The sequence below is a fragment of the Sparus aurata genome, chromosome 4, assembly GCF_900880675.1.
Source record: "Sparus aurata chromosome 4, fSpaAur1.1, whole genome shotgun sequence".
NCBI classification, from domain to species: domain Eukaryota; kingdom Metazoa; phylum Chordata; class Actinopteri; order Spariformes; family Sparidae; genus Sparus; species Sparus aurata.
The window spans coordinates 27,627,477-27,650,582 of record NC_044190.1 but is presented as its reverse complement, the minus strand read 5'-3'; the positions used below and the strand labels follow the sequence as shown (position 1 = coordinate 27,650,582).

At 41.8% G+C, this 23,106-nt stretch overlaps 4 protein-coding genes across 4 annotated transcripts; 3 read left to right on the top strand and 1 right to left on the bottom strand.

Moving 5' to 3' along the window:
- The first annotated feature begins 355 nt into the window (after nt 1-355).
- Nucleotides 356-4,237, top strand: cenpn (centromere protein N). Its single transcript, XM_030413590.1, has 10 exons — nt 356-667; nt 891-936; nt 1,038-1,097; nt 1,408-1,481; nt 1,600-1,773; nt 1,877-1,978; nt 2,829-2,883; nt 3,029-3,138; nt 3,296-3,419; nt 3,678-4,237. Exons 1-10 carry the CDS (start codon nt 497-499, stop codon nt 3,797-3,799), a joined length of 1,038 nt encoding a protein of 345 aa, XP_030269450.1. The 5' UTR covers nt 356-496; the 3' UTR covers nt 3,800-4,237.
- Nucleotides 4,238-4,912: 675 nt separating this feature from the next.
- Nucleotides 4,913-13,252, top strand: atmin (ATM interactor). Its single transcript, XM_030413850.1, has 4 exons — nt 4,913-5,299; nt 8,111-8,236; nt 8,960-9,159; nt 9,258-13,252. Exons 1-4 carry the CDS (start codon nt 5,015-5,017, stop codon nt 11,032-11,034), a joined length of 2,388 nt encoding a protein of 795 aa, XP_030269710.1. The 5' UTR covers nt 4,913-5,014; the 3' UTR covers nt 11,035-13,252.
- A 1,746-nt stretch (nt 13,253-14,998) lies between these two features.
- Nucleotides 14,999-17,890, bottom strand: LOC115580032 (uncharacterized). The gene is made up of 4 exons (XM_030413851.1): nt 17,760-17,890; nt 17,247-17,490; nt 16,906-17,148; nt 14,999-15,836 (listed from the first exon to the last, which is right to left on the bottom strand). Exons 3-4 carry the CDS (start codon nt 17,113-17,115, stop codon nt 15,006-15,008), a joined length of 1,041 nt encoding a protein of 346 aa, XP_030269711.1. The 5' UTR covers nt 17,116-17,148; nt 17,247-17,490; nt 17,760-17,890; the 3' UTR covers nt 14,999-15,005.
- LOC115580033 (protein phosphatase 1 regulatory subunit 3E) lies at nt 17,885-22,634 on the top strand. The gene has a single exon (XM_030413852.1). It carries the CDS (start codon nt 18,224-18,226, stop codon nt 19,145-19,147), a length of 924 nt encoding a protein of 307 aa, XP_030269712.1. The 5' UTR covers nt 17,885-18,223; the 3' UTR covers nt 19,148-22,634.
- Nucleotides 22,635-23,106: the final 472 nt, after the last annotated feature.

Below are 23,106 nucleotides of genomic sequence, written 5' to 3'. Positions count from 1 at the left end.
ATGTTATATTTTTTCTTTCAATTACATTAAATACGATTTTTCTATTCAGTGTATATGTTAAAATAGACCAACACTGACCATCATGACTTAATTTTATAATATATTAGTCTTGTGTAGTCTATCTGCTGCTATAAATCACAACACTGTCGCTTTACCTAATAACTTTGTTTTTAATCTTGTATAGTTCCTTTTTTTCTGCCTACTCATTGATTATGAAGTGTTTCCACATTGTTGCACTGGCACTTTTACTGATGAACTGAACTCTTCTACCACTCTGCAGCAGCTCCGAACGGCAGCGGCGGTGTTACACCCCCAACACAGCAGAGGGCGCTACAGGGAGCGCGTCAGATTTCCGGTGGCATCTGATTGGTCGATTCATGCGCTCCGTTGAAGGCGGTTTGTTTGGAATGTTTTAGACTGTCGCCGTGGATGCTTCGCGGTGCTTACACTTTAACACCAAGACAAAGGTTAGATATCGTTAACTATCCGAGAAACAATGGACGATTCCACGAAACGCCTACTGCAGCGACTCATTCGGCGGATACCGGCCCAAACGCTCAGAACAACGCTGGAGAAGTGGGGCCGTTTGACCGCGGCCCAACAGAGGTCCATGGATTTCACTCAGCCAAAATGGGCGTTATCGGAAAAGTTATTAGCCATCTGCGAGGTATGTGGTGTTGTTTTTTCGGAAATACACGCAGTTGTGTTAAGTATACAGTGTAATAACTGGTAGTTAGCCGAACTAACAACATGCTCATTATCAAAATGCTGGTTCAAGTCGACTGTGAAATCGTTTTAAGCAAATTTGCCTCTTTAGTTTTTACTCTGTTTGGATTTAACTTGTGTTTGTGTGCATTTCCCGTTTTTAACCTTACTTGTTTTCGTTACAGGAAAATGGGTTAACGGCTAAACACATCACAGAACTCGAGATGACAAGTAAGTGCAATGTAAATTTTTCTTATTTAGACTTGCATTGCCTTGCTATAGATCTAACCAACCGTGCTTCTTGTGTTGCTTTTGGTTTCATTGCTTCTCAGATGTGATTGACAATCCAAACCAGGGGATGTGGTATGCCTTCCAGCTCATGGACCCTGAAGGTATGTTAAATTTAAAAGTCTGCAGCTTTTCATTCCACCCCAGATGCTTGTCTTTCTGTTTTGAAATTATGGTCTGTCATGTTTTCTGCACTTAAAAAAGCAAGGTTAACCGTTTCATGTAAGTCTCACTCGTATATCCTTAACCTGTTTGTTCCAGGGACTTAAAAAAGAGCCTCGTGATTATGTCGGGTTTGCTGTTCAAAACCATACTGTCATTTCTATGCCTGCGCCATTACACTGAAATCTATATTCGGATTAAATGGATTTAACCTGTTACAAATGTATGTTTATATTTCTCTCTGTTTTCCAGACGATGCTAACTCTATAGAGCTGACACAGTTCAAGGAACAATTCAAATCTCACCTCAGGGAGCTCGTGAGACCTGTAAGCAAGATGTTCCTCCTCATTTAAGTTACAGAATATTACTAATTATACAGCTGCATCTTTCTGTGTGCTTCGATGTGCTATATGTCATATATTAAAAGTTCACATTGCTTTCAAGGTGTCCATCAAAATTAAGAAGCACACCGACGAAGCTGTATGGATTCGGATTGCATGGGGAGACAGCTTCTCTCGGCCCAACCACCTGAAACCAACGTATGTTGTTCACCACCTTCAAACCCCTTATGTCTTTGTGACTAGCCTGACTTCCAAGCAAAAGCCCCTGTTGTCACAGGTGAGAGAGGATTTTTATATTCAGTCCCTGACATTATTTGTACAATTACCAGATAGCTGTTGTTCTCTATTTTTTCCCCTTTAAAAGTGATCCACCTTTTCAGGCTTTGGTTCTGTCAGCAAGATATCAAGCTATCAAGGATGCTAACCTCAGTGGACGGAAACTCACTGCCATTAGGGACCTACTGATGAGGAAATATCAACAGGTAGGACTGCTGTGATTATAATAGATACTACATTACTTCCATTAATAACTTAAAAACAAACAAAAACAAAGCTCTGTATTTCCCTTTTTTTTTTATAACCCAAGTTGCTGTACCATTGCTGATAACTGCTGTGTTTATAATTGTCTGTCACTAAACTTTGCCAATGTGTTCTGGAGAGTTCAAGATTTTAGAGTAAAATTACCTTAATAATCTTATTGACTATTGGAAAATCTTAATTGACATGTTCACTGTTTATGCACCAGAATTTTATGCATCTTTTTGTAGGGAAACGGAAACTTGATTTGTATTTATTGCATATAATGTTGATAACATTAAACTTTTACAATCCTAACAATGAACTTTAAAAAGTTCGTTGTTAGGATTGTAAAAGTTGTTCGCTGACAGTTCACATTGTTGTTAGATGTTTGTCCTTTTTAAGGGATATACAGAGGTCTAACATTATATCAATGTAAATGTCAGTTATGTTGCAGAATTACTTCCTGATTTAAGTTTGACCTTTACACTGCACAGATGTTTAGTAAATGTATGCCATGTTTTTAACTTTCAAACGAATAGTGGGGACAAAGAGTTTAGTTGAAGGTTTTCTGTAACGTTACTGGTTGTTTAACTGGTTAAATATGGTCAGAATTAGCATGTCATTACAGAACCATCACTTGATAATATCAAGCAAACTTTGAATACACCGAGTCACAGTTTGTGTGACTCTTAACCAAGTGTTACCTTATTATAACCCTTAATGAAAAAAGTCCATGCATCTTCTCCAAGATGGATAGTGTATTTTGTGAATTTTGTTTTTGGGTGGATTTTGATCTATATTCCTTGTCTCTAGGTGTTCCCCACTATGTATCCCAGCCCTCTTGGAGAAAGGAACCAAGTTGTCTCAAGTATGTAAATCAAATAATTTGATCTGACCAAAGCTACTTTAATTTGTATTTATTTGACTTGTTGTTGATCTATATGGTGTTAATGTGTACCTCTGGTAGAATTCTACACCAAGTTTCATTTGATTGGCTTTGTTTGTATTTACAGACCCACACATAGAAAAAGAACAAGCTGAGCCTGCAGCAAACAGACTTCAGATGGCCTGTGAGGCCTTTGGTGATGGGACGTTACCCCAACTTCAGACTGTAGTTTACAAGGTACCCTGAGGCATGCTTGTGTTTTTAAAAAATCAATAGCTGAACATCAACGTCAAACAACAACAGAGCATAAATTGCTGTCTCATTGTATAAGTTCAAAGATGCAAAAGTTCAGCTCTGATATTCTGAAAAATGTTATGGGTTCATCTTTTCTCAGCTGGAAACAAAATTCAGAGACCACACCAACAAGACGATGACAGAGCGGGAGGAGCCTTTCAGCTGTGTTGTCAAATTTGCAAGCACCAACCTGCTGGAGTCACTCAGACACTGTGCATCTTCAGGTACCAAGAATTTCTAAAAAAATAAAATAAAAATGCAGTTAAACAGTTAACTAATTTTGAATGCTGCATGCTCCTTGCAATTCCATAAATGACCACAGGAGGGCACAAACATGCTCTATCATGAATATCTCATGGTGGGTGCACTGGAGGTGTGAGTTTCTAATGGTTTTTTTTTTTTTTTTGACACATAATTGTAATTTCATTATTTTTCTAAGTTGGTCTAAGTAATTGAATGTATTTTTAAAAAATATTTTTCAGGAATTGCCTCCACCCCTGTTACACCTCTGCTCTCATCTATTCTCCAAAAAGGCAGGAATTATTTTGTCATCACAGACAATGGCTCTGGTCCCTCCACACAAACGCGGCAACCACAGACCTGATGGGTAACAGACCCCTTGATTTAAAGGACTCAGTGTGGCCCTCTTTTATTTCTGCTTCATCCAGTCCACACATCTCTGCCTTTTACCATTCTATCATTGATATCCTTGATAACATGTCTTTTGAGGAGTCATGGCTTCCTGGCTTCTGATGCTGATTTAAGATTCTAATAATGTCCTCTTTTGTCTAAATGTGTTTCTAGTTACACATATGTCAGTCATTTTCAATAGACAGTCATTTTATCCTCTTCTGTTTGTAAATATGATACTGTTTTTAAGTCCAAATTGAATATAAAAGAATGTTCTTTTTAATATTCCTAAATTGTTGTATCTTGTCTCATGAGATCCCTCCCTAACACAACTATACTGTAACTACCTTTCTAATATCAACTGTAAGAGAATCCTAAAATCTATGCTCAAATGAATTCTATACAAAGCTAATATAAGGCTTCAGCGGTTTGTGTGAGCCCAATTAAGTTGGTATCTTCACACTGACATTATTATTATTATTATTACTATTATTATCATCATTATCACCCTTTAGATCTGTGATGCCAGCCAATAGTGAAGACAAAAGACAAAACTGATCTTTTTTGACTTAAGTAATTCTAATATAAATTTTGGCTATGTAAGTATTAATCATAAGTGGGACATTTCATGGGGCTTTGTAATGGGGACACTTTCTAAATAACAGAAATGTAGTTTGAACTCAGCACTATAGGTTTCTATTTCTTTCTTTTTTATTTTATTGTTTATTTTTTTACCATTATTATTGTTTATTGCAATATTACTGTCCTTTGGCTGCTGTGAAAAAAAGACATTTCCCCTTTTGCAGGACAAATAAAGGAATTCTGATTCTGATTCTGAAAAGTTCACCCAAAGATGATAATTCAGTATTTTGAGTATATAATGACTGAATTTAGATTTTTGGGAGAACTTTTCCTCTGAATTGTACATCAAAGGCACAGCAAAGCCTTTTTAAAATACTATCAACCCAGACACAGGCATATACATATTTACTATTATTTTAAAAATGATTTACATGAGGAAACTCATGAACTGAAACTGTAACCCGTATTCTGCTAAACGGAAGTAGTATAGTAAAACCGGATGTGACGCGGGCTAAACTGCCCTAAACGTCTTCTCTCTGGTCTTGGTGGAAGGTGGCACGGCAGCCTTTCAGGCAAAGCTGAGGGACGGCATGTCACATCTCATTCAATGCTGCTTCTGGGGCTCGCTGCCAAACTCAGAATGGACTGTCAACACAGAAACATGGCTGCCTGTGCAACGGGTAAGGGGAATAACAGAGATAACGCTGCCACGGACAGTCAGAAATGTCACGGAGAGTCTCTGTCGCAGTCACGGGAAATAATCAAACCCACCATCACGGAGCTGACCAAAGAAGTGAGGACGAACATCCTCTGCACCGTGGAAGGATGTGGCAAGATTCTCCCCAACACACCTGCATTGAACATGCATCTTGTCAAGTCACACAGGATAAAGGTAAATAAAGGTCTTAGATGCTGTTTTAATGCTCGTGTGGTTTCGGGGTGTAACCTAGGTAACTGCGATGCTAACTCGGCTAACGTTAACTCATGGTCGTGAAAACACTCATTAAAACTGGAAAACGCAAGTCATCCGTAACAACTTCGTTTTTGTAGCAATGCACGACGTTGGGTAAAAGTTCACATAGTTTTCCTTTTTTTTAAAAATGTGATTGAAGCTCGCTAACATTTGTCTAACTAGTAACGTTAACCGGTAAGTTAGGCGAGCTAGCTACCTTATAACTAGCCGCTGATGTCATCAATTAAAGACTTTAATCGCACGCGATGACGGATTCTAACAGCAATTTCTAATCATACACATCCTTATCGTGGATTATTTAGTAGTTGTAAGCAGATATATGAGGAAAATATAATTTTAGGGATAAATCATTTTTTTTTTTTTTATTATCGTAACAACATCGTCTCATATTCATTCAGTCAATTTCCAGGACCAAACAGTCATCGAAGTGGAGGCAGTAACAGCACTTGGACTAAAGACTGCTGTGGACCCTGGTTCTGGTGTTGTCACTGTATTGGGCTCTTTCGTGGGAGGCAGTAGTTCACTGTTTCCCCTCCATGAATGAAGTTCTTTGCTGGGAAAGGGCTGCCTTTTGTCCTGCAGTAGACTAAGCTCTTTGTCAGACATAGGTGAATGTTAGAATTTGAATGAGCTCTTAGACATTAGTCTGTGTGGCCCTGCCAGAGGAGTGTTTAAAGACCCCACCATATGAATTTCACAAAGTCTTACTTTAGCCATGATTCATCACAGGTGTAAATAGACAAATATACAGGAAGTTTCATAGCTTGTGTTTGTCATTGCCCTTTTTAAATCTGTCTTGAAGGTAATGGTAGATTCAAATTGAAGGGAGGTCCACATCTACATGAAACTGGGTGCAACCAGTACAGGGCAAATCACAGTAGATTAAAACAAAAACAAAAAATCAATATACCAGCACACACCAGGATACGACTGATGAGATTTTATGCATAATATAAATAGCGTCAATGTCATCATATCAACTAGAATATCTCAAAGTTCTTTAAAGGGGCATTATGTAAGAATTGGCCACCTGTCAAATTCATATTCAAAACGAACAGGGGTACTGTAACAATGTACTGTATCACCAGAGTAACCAATAACTGTAACTGCCGTTAGCGAGTTAGCTCAGTGAGCCATGCGGCTAGCGGACCGGACCAGAGGCTCATTGAACATGGGAGTGTTGGTGTTTACACTGCTAGCACAGGAGCTCTGGGCCACGGGGGCTTGGGCTATCTGGTTCATCATAATGTCAAAACTATAAATTTTTTTTCAAATTCTGTTGCTAATCTTAGTAATTTTGTTTCTCCAATTTTTTCATCTAAAAACCGTACAAATTGCATCTTTAAATGCTGGAAGAGCTCACGATGCTTTGTCATCAGCATTATTCATGGAGTCGGACTGTAAGATTGAGGCATGATGTAGGGACACTATATCTGTTTATATTACATCCACTTGAATGCTGCTGTAACTTAACTGCACCATCGGACAGGAGTTATGTATTTGCTGAATACTCTCTCTACCTGATGCAGTTCATTCGAGCTCGTTCCATCTGACCAGTTCAGATTTCTTTCATATATTTAATGTGACTGTTCTGGCTTGGCTTGTGGCTGTCTTCCTGTTCACATGACTTGCCTCAGCCCAGCAGTAAAAGGGAGTAGAACTGGACTATTTGTCTGACTTATTGCGATAAAAATTGCCACTTAAAATGCTGCCGATTGACCCTGGCATTGCAACGACAATGAGTCTGTTTTTGCTCCCCCATTTTGCTCTCAGCCAGAATACTGACTGATGGCAAATAATGTCTTGATGTGACTCAGACTTCAGCCAAGGAACAGATAATGTAGCTGAAGCAGAGTGCCAGAGCGTTCATTGTTAACACAATGTCTGTTAATGCTAACTCCTCATGATGAGCCAGAGGGTGTTTGTCAGTTCGAGCTGTTGTGCTTCCTCCAGTGTTCCAGCAGACGGAGGTGACCTTGACCACTAGAAGGCTGCAGTATTTATGACCGTTACGGAGCATGATGGTTTTGTCTGTTTTCAGTGTGCAGGGTACATTCAGTGTAGTTGCTGTTATCTGCGATAAGTATGCTATTCATTGACTTAGAATATACAACGTGCTGACAGCTGCTTTAGCAAGTCTGCCTGCGGACCTAATGAGGAGGAGGAGGAGGCGGAGGAGTGGTACATCACTGTTGAATCCCGAGTACAACCAGGCTCATTATTTCTCTGTTATGTAAAGCAAGCTCTACTGTACGAGGTTATATAATATTTACCTACACTGAAAGGAAAGCAATGAAATGTACAGCCCTCACTTCTATTTTCTGTATTCACAATAATAATGCCTTTGAAATAAAGTAAAAAAAGAAAAAAAAAATTGCACAAAAGACACTTATTTGTATTTTTTAGGTGTACAGAGTAGTTGACACTTAGAGCAGTTAAGATATATTATCGGTCAAGCAAATATGTCAGATCATCAGTTCAAATCTTGATAGTCAGTCACAAGGTAAACCTGTTAGACTGCTAACGTAACGTAAAGCTCTATCTTTTAAATCACTTGAAAGAACTCCAGGCCTTTCTGTTGGTTTCTGTTACATTTGTGATGATTTAGGAATTTGCAATATTCTATATCACTCACTATTAGATGTAAGAGTGTGACATACAGTCTATAATGCAAATATCCCTCTGCTTTTTCCTCTCTCTTTGTCCTTCCCCTGGCATCACCACCCTCAGGATGGTATGGTCAATCCCACGGTCAGAAAGGACATGAAGGGCTCTCAGAAGCTTTACTGCTGTCCAATCGAGGGTTGTCCCAGGGGACCAAATAGACCTTTCTCCCAGTTCTCCCTGGTTAAGCAAGTAAGCCTTTTTTTCCCCCAATACCCTGTAACCTTTCTGTGACATCAGCAGAACCGATTAATGTGGTGTCAGTGCTGTGGAATAGCTGGTAATGTATTATTCAGCACCAATTATCTTATAAAAATCGATTTGACAGGAGCGAAGTTTCACTGAATTTATCTACTAGTGTTGAGCAATACAGAATATGTTTACAGGATTTATGAGACTTCTGCTTACTGAAATCCTTCACATTGCTAGCCTCTAACCTCTTTTCTATATGATGAAATGGATTTAAGTTTTACTGCCACTCTACAATTTCTGGATGACTCAAAGCCTCTTCACTTAAAATGATGCACGGTGTTGAAGAAATGTATTTAAAACCAAACAGAAGATTTAAAACATGCACTGTGCATAACTATAAAAATATTCAGTTCAAGAAAAGCGGTTTGTGTTTCTTCCCACCCACCATTAGCGATAACATTTGTTCTCTGACAGCTGGACCATCGAGATCTGCTAAACACTGGGGAAAATGCCCTAATTTCCCTTTTTTTTCCTAAATGATACAGTGGACTGTAGCTATTTTTGGATCGCTAGACAAGAAAGATTCCTGTCGCTTTGATTTATGCCTAAGTGTCCTGTGAGGTTTTTAATGTTGTATTTTTATTTATATGCTACATTCTTTAAGTTGGTAATGATATCCATGTATTTAAAGCAATTCTATGCTGCTAATCTGTTTTATACCAGCACTTCATGAAGATGCATGCGGAGAAGAAACACAAGTGCTTCAAGTGCAACAACGGCTACAGCACGGAGTGGGACCTAAAGAGGCACATAGAAGACTGTGGGAAGACTTACCACTGTACATGTGGGTGCCCCTATGCTAGCAGGGCCGCGCTACTCTCACACATCTACAGGACGGGTCACGAGATTCCTACAGAACACAGGCATGTACACGTTTGACCCAGAGTGTTTTTTATCGTTTGTTTCATTTTGGCTAAAAAGTCATTTTCACTCATTTTTTCTTTTTTTTTTTTTGTTTCAGAATTCCTCCAGTAAAAAAGAGAAAGATGGAGAAACTGTTGAGTGGTTCTGAAAAGGTTAAGGTCAATGAGCCGACCTGTCAGATCATGTCTGCCAGTAAAGAGCTGACGGAGACTGCTCTTCCATGTGATACAACAGTTCATATCCCAGACTCAGTCAGTCAGAACTCAAACCCCCGTAGGAGCCTCCAGAAGTTGCTCCTACCGAAGCCCAAGATGGCTTTGGTCAGCGTTCCTGTGATGCAGCTGGCCCACCTGCCTGTCCTTCTTCCGTCTACAGAAAGTGGCGCTCTGAGGTCTGTAGTGCTGGCAGTGGACAGCCAAGGCTCCCTCAGCACCCTTCAGCTCCTGCCACAGGCCATGGGAGCTGTGGTACCCCAGCTTGACGCTAAGAGTTTGGTTTTCAAGGACAGCATGCCTACTTCCCGCTCTAGCTTGGGGCCCATTAGCACAGGAGTGCAGGTTAGTCTGAACAGTGCAAGCACAGAAGACACAGCCAGCGGCCCGGCTGGACAGCGAGGAAGAAGCACCTCCACCACGACCATTCAGACGGACAAATCGTACTTGTCCAAAATGCCTGCAGGAGTGGGGGTTGGGGAGGGAATAGGCTTGTGCTCTGTGGGTGAGTCCTCAGTGTCATCCTGCTCCCAAACAGACATCAGCGTGAGTGCCCAGGTCCTCCTGCCGGTCAGTGTTGAAACCCAGACGTTCTCCTCCCGGGCCAAAGCCACATCTACTATTGGAGCTCAGACAGACAGTCAGTGCATGAGCCAAACTCCCTGCTCCTCCTCATCTGTGCCCCCCTACAGAACCAGGCAAACACAGACATACTTTGCCATGCCACAGTCAGAGGAGAAGGCTCAGGACCAGGCTATCATGTGCGCTGAACTATTTGGCGGCGACTCCCTCAGTGTCTCCACCCAGACAGCTCTGGACATGGATGACACCCTCACTGCAGCAGGAAGCAGTATGTACGGGGACACGAAGTCAGCGGGTGGGCTGTGTTTTGGGGTGCAGACAGATGAGCTCAACCCAAACAATATGGCAGACAACCAGACCCAAACAATGACGCTGTTGAACGACCTAGAAAACATTCTGTCTGACAGCATGTCGGGCCACCAGGTGCTCACAGAGGCCTCCACAGGCTGTGGGTCAGGTCTGGGCTCTGTACAGGAGCAGCCCAATGGCATTGACTTTGACTTTGAAGAGTTTCTCAATGCTGTGCACATCCAGACGCAGACAGAGGAGAGCGAGCTGGGAGGACTGGGTGGGGACACGCCGCTGGAGTCTCTGGACATCCAGACCCAGACCGACTTTCTCCTGATGGATGATGTGGACCAAGGACGAACCCAAGCTAGTGACTTGGAGCTATTTGATATTCAAACTCAGACGGACCTCAATTTCCTGCTGAGCGCCGGAAGCCACATGCCCCTGAGCAGCATCCTACGACACTCGAGCTTTTCCATGAGCACAGAGTCCTCAGATACTGAAACCCAGACTGATCTCCCTTCATTTGCCACAAGCCTCTCTGCTCAGACCCCCGTCAGTCAGGGTGAGCATGGAAGGCTGTTGAACAGCACAGAGACCCAGACCGTGCCCAGCCAGGCGGACGGCCTGGGACACCTCTTCCTGACGAGCAACGAGACACAAACTGTCATGGACGACTTCTTGTCAGCAGACCTGGCGTGGAACATGGAGTCCCATTTCAGCTCTGTGGAAACCCAGACATGTGAGGAGCTTTGTGCTCTCTTTCAGCAGCCAGAGAAACCCAACAGTTGAAGCCCTCTCGGCATAAGCTTTTGCAGTACCGGTTTCCTCATCTCTGCTTCCTGTGAGAGGAATCAGTCTAAGCTGTCCTCCAGCGGACCACAGTCTTAGCAGTAAGAAGTCTGCGAAAAAATGTCCTCGAACATTCCACTGGAGACGTTATGTCCAGAGCCTTTCCAGGTATACTGTATATCCTGACAGCTCAGCTGCACTTTATTAGCTCAACGGGCATGAATTATCAGCTCCTGTGATGGTTTACATATTTATTTGCACATAAAGTAACATATTGTATGTGTCTTGTCTGAAATGCCAGTTTACTTCTTATACATTTCAGTGTAAAACCACCATGACTGGTTTTCACTGTTTGGTCTTACTTGCAGTTTAAAAATGACTCGAAACATTTCATTAACGTCAGATCTGCACTTAAAAGGGATGAACATCTCCAGATGTGTGCGGCTGTCAAGACGAGGCTTATGAAATTGGTACCCATATATGACAGCTTTGCATACAGCATGAAACAATCTCATCTAAGCTGTACAGCAAACAACGCTGTGCGTATAGTTTACGTATCTTTGGAAATGTGCATGAAGCCTTCACTTGGTCAGCAGTACAGAAGCATTACAAATATCTATTTTCAGCTTGTGTATCTGATGGCTGCCTTTGTGGATGTCGCCTTGTCAGTGGCAGCAAAACTATAAAACTCTTAATTACATCTTGTAAGCTTTGCAGCCAGTGGAAAACTTGTGCAGTGAGTGATCAGCTTTATGTTTTCCAACATAAAAACCCCACAAAGCCTTCGACAGTGAACAAGGCTTTGCTCAATGCCGTTGAGATGAATCTCTGACAGATACCGTTACTCTTACAGACGTGTCACAAATTTAAAAAAAAAGAAGAAATGTTTGTCTTGTCGGTCGTTGCACATTTTTCATTGAAATGTGATTGTGAAGTTTGATGTTGTGTAAACAGTTTTTTTTTGTGTGTGTGTCTGGGCCTCTATAGCTAAGCAGTCAGTTCAAGTCAGTAAGCAGACTAGGCTGTCGTCGTCTTTGACTTATTCATTAGCTGGGTGTAAGTGTATACAGTAGCAGCAGTACTCAGTGCTGTAGTGATCCAGTGACGTTACTGTACAGAAACACATAGTGGATTAGAGCAAGGATTAGCATAGAGTTGTTGTACGTATTTGCCACCTGATTTTTAGGTGGAGTCCTGTTTAATATCTTCTGTTACAATCGGCAGATTTCCATGCTTTGAAAATTGACCAGTAATTTTAATTTAACTTTGTTCTCTTTTCCGAGCTACTCAACTTCTGATTATATTTTTCACTACACCGATGCACTGAGTTACCTCATGAAGCACAGGCACCACATGCAGTATGTTCTACTAAGGAACCTAGAGCTATTGGCCTTGATTATCTGTTTATTTTGTTATGTTGGTGCCTTAACCCAAGTATTAGCTTTAGTTCTGTTAAAAAACTATTTGCTGCTTTATATTCATGAACAGAATCACACTAGAATATGTTTTGGAAAATGAACAAACACTGAAAACTGTCAGAATCCTTTCGGTCTTTTGCTTTGCATGTTCAATCCATCCCGTATTTGTATCTCCATCATGACTGCATGAACTACTGGAATGTCCCTAATTGTTCTCCATAGTCTCTATGGGAAAATTTCTGTTCCGTCACTTGAAATTAATGCTATGCAGCATTTTATCGTAGATGTTTTGTTTCACTATTTTTATGGACTGATGGTAGATTCTGTTACAGTTTGTACCGTAGATGAAGAATGTACAGAACATGACACTGTGCCCAAGTATAACATGCTCTATATTTTGCACCTCATCTTAACAGTTAAAGGATATTTTCCCCTCTGTGGATAAAGATTTTGACACTCATGTTCAATTTCAACGTTTTCTTGTATTGAGATTAGTACTTCTAGTTTGTGGTTCTTGAATTTAAATGGAGCACAGCTGCTCCCTGCTTGTTTAGTGGCACAGGGGAAACGCGTTGCTTCAAATGGAACTATGTGCAGAAGCCTTGTCAGTCTCAAGTTTCAGTTACAGTGCTTTATTTTTCTCTCTTTTGGGTGTGCATGCTGATACTTTCCCAGCACAAAATATTTGTATTTAAGCAGAATTTGAGTTTCTGTTGCCTCTGTGTGTAGAGTTAATGGCTGCCTTGATTAATTGTTAAAGCTGCACTACAGATGTTGCTAATAAACTGCTGGAAAGTGTCGATTGTGTTCTTTGTCACTTATTACAGATCATCGCAGATCAAGCAGGATTCAACTTTTCACTCTGATGCTGTTTCCTCTAATGTCAATTTCTGGCTTGTGCTCGATATAGTGACTAAACAAATCAGTTTTAAGCAACCATTTTTATTTTACAAGCACATTCAGGTAAGACAAAACGTAAAATTAGGTTAACACTGCCACCCTCATGACGACAGGACAGTCACACTAAGAGGATTATTTTTTTTTATGATACAGGCAGCTAAACAACAAAGAGGTAGTATGACAAAGCAAAGTAACAAGATCCTCCCAGTTGTGAATTATATTACAGCACTAATTGGCTGGCCTTTAAAGACAAACATGACACACAGTATGTTCAGGGATCTCCACACAATGCTGCACCGATGACCTTTAAACATTAAGCCAGACCCCGTCCACAGTCACCAGGAATCACCTCATGAAGCATTTTATACAATTAAAATTGACAGAGCAGGCGCAGCAGTTTGGCAACAGTTTATATCGTCATCCTTAATAGTCACAGGCTACAGTGCCAATACTTGAGGGGAGAAAATACAGGGGAAAACACCACTTTCTCGTGCTCTGGTTAGTTTAGTTTCTTTTGAGACTAGAGAAAGAAATTGGGTAAAATAGACATTTACCGTAAGTGCTTATTTTAGTTCATATTTTGTTCAATGGCATATTTAAACATACAATATAAGATTTATTGGAATAAAAGACAAAAAACAATTTTCTTGATGCAAGTGATTAACTAGGGAGGTTTCATGGTGATATTTGTTTGTTTTTTACCTTATTCCATTTTTATTACCAAAAAATATATGTAAATTGACAATACATATCTTTGAAGGCCATTTTCTCAAAATGTGATTTTTGTCATAGTCAAAGCCATGCATCTTCACTTCAGAAGCACATGTAAACACCAAACCTCCAAGTTGTATTCCATTCTATATTCTGGAGGTTTTACAGAGGGCTTTGTTCATATACATGTGTCCATGTGTCATTCACAGCCTGATTTATATAATATTCTATCTTGTTCAGTTTTGATGTTGTGTTGTTACGGCTGTTGACAGAATTTTCTGATCTATGAGTCAATAATAAGAGATATCCAAAATTCCCTCTGTAAAAACCTTTGAAGCTTATAAACAAAATAAGACAACAATTTTGAACCTGACTTTATCTTATGTTCCAAGTTCTGTTCTGGGAATGTATGTAAACCAGTGCATTCTTTAATAGTTAATGCACATTTGCGTAGTTGAATAATTCTATTTCAGAAGTGACTAAATGTAGGTTATCAACTGGGGAAGTTTCATGGTGATATCTTTGATCTTTTATCTATCCACCTGTTGTGTCTCACCTGAAATTGTGACACAGCTGAAGCCCCTACAATCTAAAATAGTAGAAAGTGCGAGGCAGGCACACGGCCATGCTTCTTATGAGGTAGTTGAAACCACTGCTAGGTAACTAGAACAACAAGAACTCATCAGAATGATTTAAAGGCCCAAATGACATATAGAGCTTAACGTTTTAATGGTCACGGTTACTATGGTCTAAAATTGAATGCCAGATTGAACACTAAACTAAATGTATAACCCCTGCAATTAGTTACTTTCATGAGCATGTCTATTCTTCCAATTAACTATTTTGATGAAGACGTTGTATGACGCAAGATAAAAACCTGGTTGTTTTTACTTGGATGAACCTGAGAGTTAATATTCATTGCATACATCATCAGCAGCCTTGTTAAACATTTATTTCACAGCCATCATACATCTTGACAGCACACACAGTCTTACTTGGGCGCAGATGGACTTGTGCACCCGCTGCGGTGCCCGGGTGTTTGAGACTCCTGCCCATCGAGAAGCTAGTGTGGTGTGCCGTGTCACGTCTGGAAGACACAGGTACTTGACACCTCTTGTGGAGTGACATACTTGCAGCAGAGAACAAGTGGGGGTCATGCTGACATGTCCGGTACTTGGAGGTCAGGTTAGCGACGGGTTCCGTTCTTGTTCCTCTTGCCCCACCCTTCAGATCAAATATGAAACAGTTCTCATCCATGGTTTCTCCCTCTGCAGCCCTCTTGCCACCGACTCTCTGAGGATTCAGATGTAGTGATGCAATCGGTGGTAAGAATGTGAAGTTTTTAATGGGGAGCACTGCATTATGAGGCCTATGGTTGGGCTTCTGGTGCTTAGTTGGCCTGTTCTGCACAGGGGACACTCTGAGCCTTCCTTCCACCTCTGTCTTCTCTTCCAGTACGAGATTTGACATGACCTTTTGCATTGCAGTGAGGACGGACGACTCTGAGGCATCTTCCCGCAGACTTGCCACAGCAGTGTTACTCCACCATTCCGTGTACTGGTTTACTGGCATGGATTTCTTAAAGCTGTTACGTGGGCCCACATGAGACTCAAAGCGGTGCTCTGCAGCGCTGGCTGAACAGTCTGCATTAAGGACTTGTGGGTAAATGGACAAGGGGGGCAGGTTGTCCACCTCCTCATGCTTTGGTTTCTTCTCTCTCTTCTGAGTCACGAGTATGCAGCTCAGTGGGGCAACTCTGGCCCAACCTTTGACCTGTTTTAAATGAAATATGATACAGGTATAAAAGCAATAAATTAAAAAATAAGAGTGCCAAGTGAATATATATTAAAATTAAAGCAATGTAATGGACATTATGCTAATTTTGTTACTAGGGCTGCACAGTTAATTGAAATATACTCACTTTTTTGATAAATGTAAAATGTTTTGTGTGACAAAACATCATTACAATGAAGTACTGCAGTGCCACAAGGGGATGCCCTGGCCTACTAATTCTGCTGATTAGATGTTAAGAAAACATGTTTGGTATGGAGACAACAACAAATGTCACATCATCACGATTTTAATAGTTTTTTTCTGTGAAAATGAAGATTGTGTTCCAAAAATGATGATCCCCACTAATCATAGTTCACACTGCAGTTGTAAAATAGCCTCAACATGATTGTTTTTATCATGTCGTGCAGCTCTATTTGGTACCAATGTCAAAAAGTAGTATACAGATCAACAGCTGACTTTTGTACAGCTGTTCCTCTCATTTGATAAAGTAGATCAAATCACTTCATTTACAACACCACCTATGATGACGATTCACAATATTTATACAATGGGGGAAAAAAATCCATAAATCAATGCTTTTATAGACAGATGGACGCCATTAATGGAGTTAATAGGGGAATATTGGGACTCGGACTGAAGATGTGCGAGTGAATTTGAATGTGAAAGGTGAATTTATATACACCCCATGTTTAGTTTTATTTTGATATGTTTGTATTATTTTCAATGTTGACATCTTTATTTCAATTTGGTTTGAAACAAACTAGAGTAAATGTGCACTCATCATGATGCATGCATCTTCCTGTTGAAATGTTTGGATATATATAAGATCTCACAAATATTGTAACCCCTTGTAAAAGGACAACGTTAATCTATGTCTGATGTAAAAGGGAATTCAAGACAAACACAAAAAACGAAAAAAAAAGTTAATGAAAATCATGTTGCTACTGTGACAGAGGACAGTTATCAACATACTTCAGCTAAATCAGATAAAAGCAGACAGTAAACAGGCTTTGCAGAAAAAAAACAAAAAACATATTCATTCACTTACAGCTTCTTGCCAAACAGAGTAACAGTGATACTCATGTGGCTCCAGCTCTTTCAAGAAGTCCTCCTCACTGATGTCAAGTAGGGCATCAACTTGTCTCCTATCTGGTGTCCTGCAAGACGGCTGCTCTCCCACTGTGCTGTACCTCAGTGCTGGACGCTGCTGGTCTGACCCGTTCAGAGCCGTGTGGTCCACTTCTTCTGAGGTCTCCATTATAAAGTTATCTCTCTTACTTCATGGTGATATCTGGGAGGGGAAAAAAAAGAGTTAATTAAGAAGCTAGGCTGGCTACATGGTTGAGTCACACAAACACACAAAAACACAATGGACTCAACTTCACTCACCAAAAGGAAGCAACATGAGTCCCTGCAACATTTTCAGACGTGTTGGTATTATCATTTTCATAGCCGCTGCTGCCTTTTTCGTGGTTCTTTTCTCTCCGGTCGACACAGTTTTCCCAAAAACTCAAGTGCAGAAAGTAGCCGAATGCCTTCGGAGACGAGCTGCAACGCCGTCGTCATAGCAACCCGTAGAGGCTGCGGCGGAAGGCGTGACGTAGCGGAAAGGGGCGGGGCCGACGCGTCTGATCTATAATAAATAGTTACATCTCTGTTATGCAATGCCTTAATTCTTAATTTACACGGTATACCCCGAGGTAATCCGGTGATTTGCGCACTATAGGAGAGAGTAAAGTGGAATAGTATGTAGAGGCGTGTGATAGTAAACTGTAAAAATAAATACAAATAATAATAAAGATGACAGATAGTTGAAATAAAGTGTGTTTAAAATGTGTTTAATTCTCGTCAGGGTCTTAGTAAAAAAAAAAAAAAAAAGAAAAAGAAAAAAAGGAAGTTAACCGGTTCACACAAGTGAAGGAGGAAACCATTTTGGTCAGCTGGAACGTTGTGTTCTGCACGTAGACGTCAAACTGTGTGTGAGAGAGAGAGATAGAGAGAGAGCGAGAGAGAGACAGGGAGAGGGAGAGAGAGAGAGAGAGAGAGAAAGAGGCAGCATGTTCTTCACATGAAAACGGGGATGTGACGGTCGCTGCTCAGAGGAAGGTGTTCGCTTTTTTATTCCTTCTCTAACCGGACCGAGGGTTATGTTCTTCAAAAGCCGGTACATCACACTATCGCTGGCGCACATCGCATCACAGCTTGGGGTTTATTGGTCCAGAGCAGCGGAGAGTCAGCCTGTGACGCTGCCGGTGCACCTATCCGCGAGGGGGATCTCTGACACCTGACGGCTCCATCTCTGGACACGCGCCGGTCTTTCCCATCACGACCACTTCGGCTCTGCAGTGCGGGATCTGCTGCGTTTTATGGAAGCAGAGTCTTCGCACACTGTCGTGGTCATGCTGCCGCCAAAGAACTGCCTGCCCAGGAACTACAGCTGCATCGCTGGACTGTTCGGGAGCCTGGCAGCGGCAAACCCGCGGCTCGAGGATGGGGACGATTTGGAAATAATGAACGGAACCTGCGAGCCCATTGAGGCCACCGTCGTGGACGAGAGACCGCGGGGCAGGGAGATCTTCCTGAAGCCTCCACAGAGTCCCAGCCTGCGTCGGAGGTGCAAGTCGCTGCCCACGCCCACGGAGAGAGCAAAGTTGGAGATCTCCCGCAGCAGGAGTCCTACCAGCGAGAAAAAGGTCCGGTTCGCCGACTCCCTGGGTCTGGAGCTCATCTCGGTGAAGCACTTCGATGACGCGGATGAGCCGGAGGTGCCGGAGCGCATACTGGCCAAACTCCCTAAAGGACCCCTTCACCCCAATCACATGGAGACCAAATTCCCCCGGGGCCCATCGCAGTCTGTGTTCATGGAGTTGCAGTTCACCAACCCGGGAACACTCCCGGGCTTCGAGCAGAAAGTGAGGGAGGTGAAAGTCATGCTGGAGACCGTGGAGGCGGACGAGTTCAGCCTCTCCGGGTTCGTGCGCGTGTTGAATCTGGCCTTCGAGAAGAGCGTCCACCTGCGCTATTCTCTGAACAACTGGATAACATTCATGGACAGTTTGGCGTCCTACGTCCCCAGTTCCAGCGACGGTGTCACCGACCAGTTCCGCTTCAAGATCGTCACGCCCACCTACCTCGACAGCGGAGGCACACTGCAGTTCGCAATTAAGTACTGTGTCGGCGGGCAGGAGTTCTGGGACAATAACAACGGGAACAACTACAAAGTGCGGCGTCACCGGTTCAAGATGTCCCCGCCGCGGGAGTGGGAGAACGGATGGATTCACTTTATCTGAGCTCTGTGGTCTGCAGTGGGCACACTGCGTGCGTAATTTTTGCGCGTAATTGATCCCCGGCTACCTTAACTCTGACTGTAGCCTGTTAAAGATTATTTTTGTTCAGCCATTGTCAGCTATACACTGAAAACGACTTCCCACTGTAAATCGAATATTTTGGTAGCAGATTGAGTGTATGAAGCAGGTGGATGTAGGTGCCTGATTGCGGGATGCTGTGAGATAATTTGCCTTGATGTCAGGGCGATGTACAGCTTGGTGCCCTTTGGGAGGGCATGTTCACGTTACGTAATGTGGAGACACGTGCCACGGAAAAAAAAAAACGTGCCGGGCAATGCCGACCTCGGGCATCACTGTTACTTTTTCGAGAGATGCGTTCAATTTGTACAGTGGCGTGTGCGGGGGGAATATTTAAATTATCGGTTTGGTTTTGCATGTGCGCAAAAACGTCGGCTTAAGGTGAAGAATGAAGCGTCACATCTCGGCGGATGTGATCTATAGGCTGAGGGGGGGGGGGGGGGGGACACGTGTAGCTGAGAAGACAGACTGACAGATGTTTCATTCAAGAAATTCAGTGTTTAATTTCCCACTGTCATGGTAGTGAAAATGCCTTATTTTGAAGTCATGATGTGGGACTTGTGCATTGAATGTTGTACAGTATTTTTCTTCAGTAGGCTTGAATAGATGATCAGATTGTCATCATCATTTCTCTTCTATTTTGAAAATAAGGCCTACAGGCACTGGGAATGAGTTAGTGTCCATAACCTGTGGCCTTCCAATCCAGGGACATTATACTCAGTCATGAATCTTTCTTTCAGCCATACATTTGCACCAATTGTACATTTTGTACTAATTGTAAAAAGTGTCAAAGTGTTTGACAGATTCTAAAATCAAGGGGGGGCCTCACCAAAATCAGAAGACGATGAACGCTGAAAGTTTTCTTTCAAAAAGTGTCCCCAAATTAAAACTGCATCATTCACATTACATCAGATCATGACAGCTATACTATACTGTTATAGGCAGCATATTGTTTTTTTTCTAAAAACATTTCTGAATGAACCTCTTAGTGGTTGTCCCCCCCCCCCCGTAGCTGTTTGCAAGGTTACATTTACCTCAGATGACTGGACTCTTCTTCAGGTTGATCACTCTTTTCACGGCATTCTTTTTTTTTTATTCTAACGCAGAAAAGTGTTCACTGATTTCTGACGGCCTGATCTCACTGTGTAACTCGAGTTTTTTCAGAGCAGTAGACAAAGTAGCATAACTGTCACACCAACGACTGTGTTTAACCGGCTCCTCTCCTCAGTCACCACTGTGCAAGACTAGTGCTGCTCCTCACACCCCAAGTGTATTGAACCACGTGACTGGCAGACATTTCCAAGCCTAACTATGGCAAACTGTTGCTGACTACATCATTTCTGTACCACGAGCCTTGATGTGTGTTACTCTCACAGTCTTCTCCAGACATCAGCTGATGTTACATCCATACGTTACTTTATTAATCCATTCTTCGAGACGTGCTTGCAATCATTTCTTAACATTAACGCAGTGTTTATGGCAAACCAGCTTGCATGTTGTAGGCAACGGGGTTTTCCTAAATGCAGGCTTTTTTCTTTTTTTTTTTTCAATGTAGAAAGTTGAGACTCCAGCTAAGCAAGCAGAGGAGAGGCAGGCGGGGCTGCGTTTAATTCCAGCGCTCTGCCCTGTAATCTGAACATCGCTCTGTCCTTTGTTTACATCACCGGGGCCTCGGAGGGAGGCTCTCCATTTAATGAGGCCATCAGGTGGGGATGTGGATAAAAACTATTCCTGTAACCACTTAGGTTTTTGGAGCAGCTCCACCGTGAATCCATCATCGGTGTTTATCTCTGAATCTGACACACTTGTTGAGCATTACAAAATAGTTCTGCTGAAGCGAGTCGAGACCGGCGCTGAGTTGATATTTTGCTTTCGCCTCATGTATCATGTACAGAGCTGCGTTCCCTCTCACGTGTTTATTTTGAATGCACCGTGGATGTAAACAGGTCCGGCCATCGCAGAGCTTATGCCGTGTTTTATATTGTTAGATCAGTGGCATACTGTCCGCTTTTGGTCTGTGTACAATTTGTTGAAGCACCCATGCCGTGTAAGACCAGAAAGCATTCATTATCCAGGGTGAAACTACTGATTTGGGTACAAAGAGATGCATTAATAGCAATCAGTCGCTGCCAAGACAGACTTTACTATCGCAATTTTTGTTTTAACATTTAACAGGATTTGCTCTGTTAAGAACTCGGTGCATGTTCGGGATTGCTCGACACTGATGACAACATGAATATGATGCTTCTGACCCCGCGCCGCTGATGTTATTGGTGCATCCCTACCATGAGGAAAAAAATGAAGGGCTTCTGGTCTGATCTTCACCTCAGTGTAAAGCATAGCATTTTGCATTAGAGCTCACTGATATATAGAAGTGTATGTAAATGTGTAAATGTTTCATATTGAATGTCTTCCTATTACGGTTCTATGTTGTGTGTTTTTGGAGCATCTTTAGAGCAGAACTGAGGGACGTGAAAGGGGAAAGTTTGCTATGCGATGTGAAAGTCCAAGGACGAATTACGAGCCCAAACTAAAGCACACTTATTATTCAATTAAGTAATCGCGCTTTTCTTCCAAGATTGTTTTTAAAATCGTCAAATTGGTAACACTGCTAACTTGTGAGCATTTAGGTCTCAAACTGACGTTGCAGACTTTTTCCCTGAAATATGAACTATGTACCAACATGTGAGCAGCGTTTCTGAAATGAATATATTGGAAACCGCCTGTAGATGTAAACTGCCTTACTCAAATATGAGATTTGATAATGAGAGACGTGAAGCACCGATGGAAAAAGGCAAGTGGGCGTTGGTTAGGAAATAAAGTGACTATAGATGGATGAAAACATGTGGACGGTAGAAAAATGACGAAGGCTCATATCTGGGCAAGATAGATGATGTAAAATGCACTTTGGTATTTAATAACTTTTATCAAGAGCGACTTATGATTGTAGCGAACAGACTGAGTCAAAGCAGGTCTAATGCACTTTGAGTGAGAACACAGAAAAGGGCAGGGTTGTAAGCCACTATAAATATGAAAGCTTCTCCTGTGAATAGCTACTAACTGAAGATGTTTTCAATTCTTTGTTCTGTTTGACTTCTCTTTTCTCTCACTGTGGAAAGCCTAATTCACTTCTGTCTTATTTCTAACCATTGTGAGGCTGAATTTATTTTGGTGATTTACTATTTTTTTGTTAATCCTATGCAACTCTTCTGTGTTGTAGCATCTGCAGTCACCTGACTGTGTTAATCTCCACTGTGTGCTGTCCAGGTTTTCTTTCTCTCTTTACAGTGAATGTTAACCATGTTTGCATGTACAGCTCTAACATACCATTACATTATATGTTCAGTTTTTAATGTAACCAATATTTTTGTTAAAACAACGGTTAATAAAGGCATTTGTGATGGAAACCAAACACTCTGTCAGTGATTTAAGATCAAAAGTGACCATTTCTCCCCAAACACTGAACACAATCTATTGCACTGTTACAGTGTATTCAGACCTATCATTCCCAAATGTCTTATAGCAAAGCTTCACTGTTTCTGCTGTGATAACTGACAACATTACTGTGATACATGTGCCTGCAGAGCTGTTCACGTGTGTGTGTCCTCAAGGTGTCAGACCGTTAGGTCAGCCGAACATCTCATTATCAGAGGGCAGCAGCCGGTCACCATTCATGAAGCAGCACACTGCAGTAGGCTGAAGTCATCGCCATTATAGACACGGCTGCAGACATGTCCTTGGATTGATTGCAGTGTGACAACACAAGCCCCCTTCTGTTTATGAAAGGGAGGGGGATGGAGCCTGAAGCAGGAATAAGTGCAGCAGAGCTGAGCAAAGGCTCAGCAATCACAATATAAAGGACAATTATTTATAAAGCTAATGAT

Excerpts from the sequence above, each read along its gene's own strand:
- cenpn (XM_030413590.1), top strand. The coding sequence starts at position 497 with ATGGACGATTCCACGAAACGCCTACTGCAGCGACTCATTCGGCGGATA. Across the intron at positions 1,098-1,407 it reads CCAGCTCATGGACCCTGAAG|ACGATGCTAACTCTATAGAG; the intron begins GTATGTTAAATT and ends TCTGTTTTCCAG. Across the intron at positions 1,482-1,599 it reads TCAGGGAGCTCGTGAGACCT|GTGTCCATCAAAATTAAGAA; the intron begins GTAAGCAAGATG and ends ATTGCTTTCAAG.
- atmin (XM_030413850.1), top strand. The coding sequence starts at position 5,015 with ATGCTGCTTCTGGGGCTCGCTGCCAAACTCAGAATGGACTGTCAACAC. Across the intron at positions 8,237-8,959 it reads AGTTCTCCCTGGTTAAGCAA|CACTTCATGAAGATGCATGC; the intron begins GTAAGCCTTTTT and ends GTTTTATACCAG. Across the intron at positions 9,160-9,257 it reads GAGATTCCTACAGAACACAG|AATTCCTCCAGTAAAAAAGA; the intron begins GCATGTACACGT and ends TTTTTGTTTCAG.
- LOC115580032 (XM_030413851.1), bottom strand. The coding sequence starts at position 17,115 with ATGGAGACCTCAGAAGAAGTGGACCACACGGCTCTGAACGGGTCAGAC. Across the intron at positions 15,837-16,905 it reads ACTCTGTTTGGCAAGAAGCT|GTCAAAGGTTGGGCCAGAGT; the intron begins GTAAGTGAATGA and ends CATTTAAAACAG.
- LOC115580033 (XM_030413852.1), top strand. The coding sequence starts at position 18,224 with ATGGAAGCAGAGTCTTCGCACACTGTCGTGGTCATGCTGCCGCCAAAG.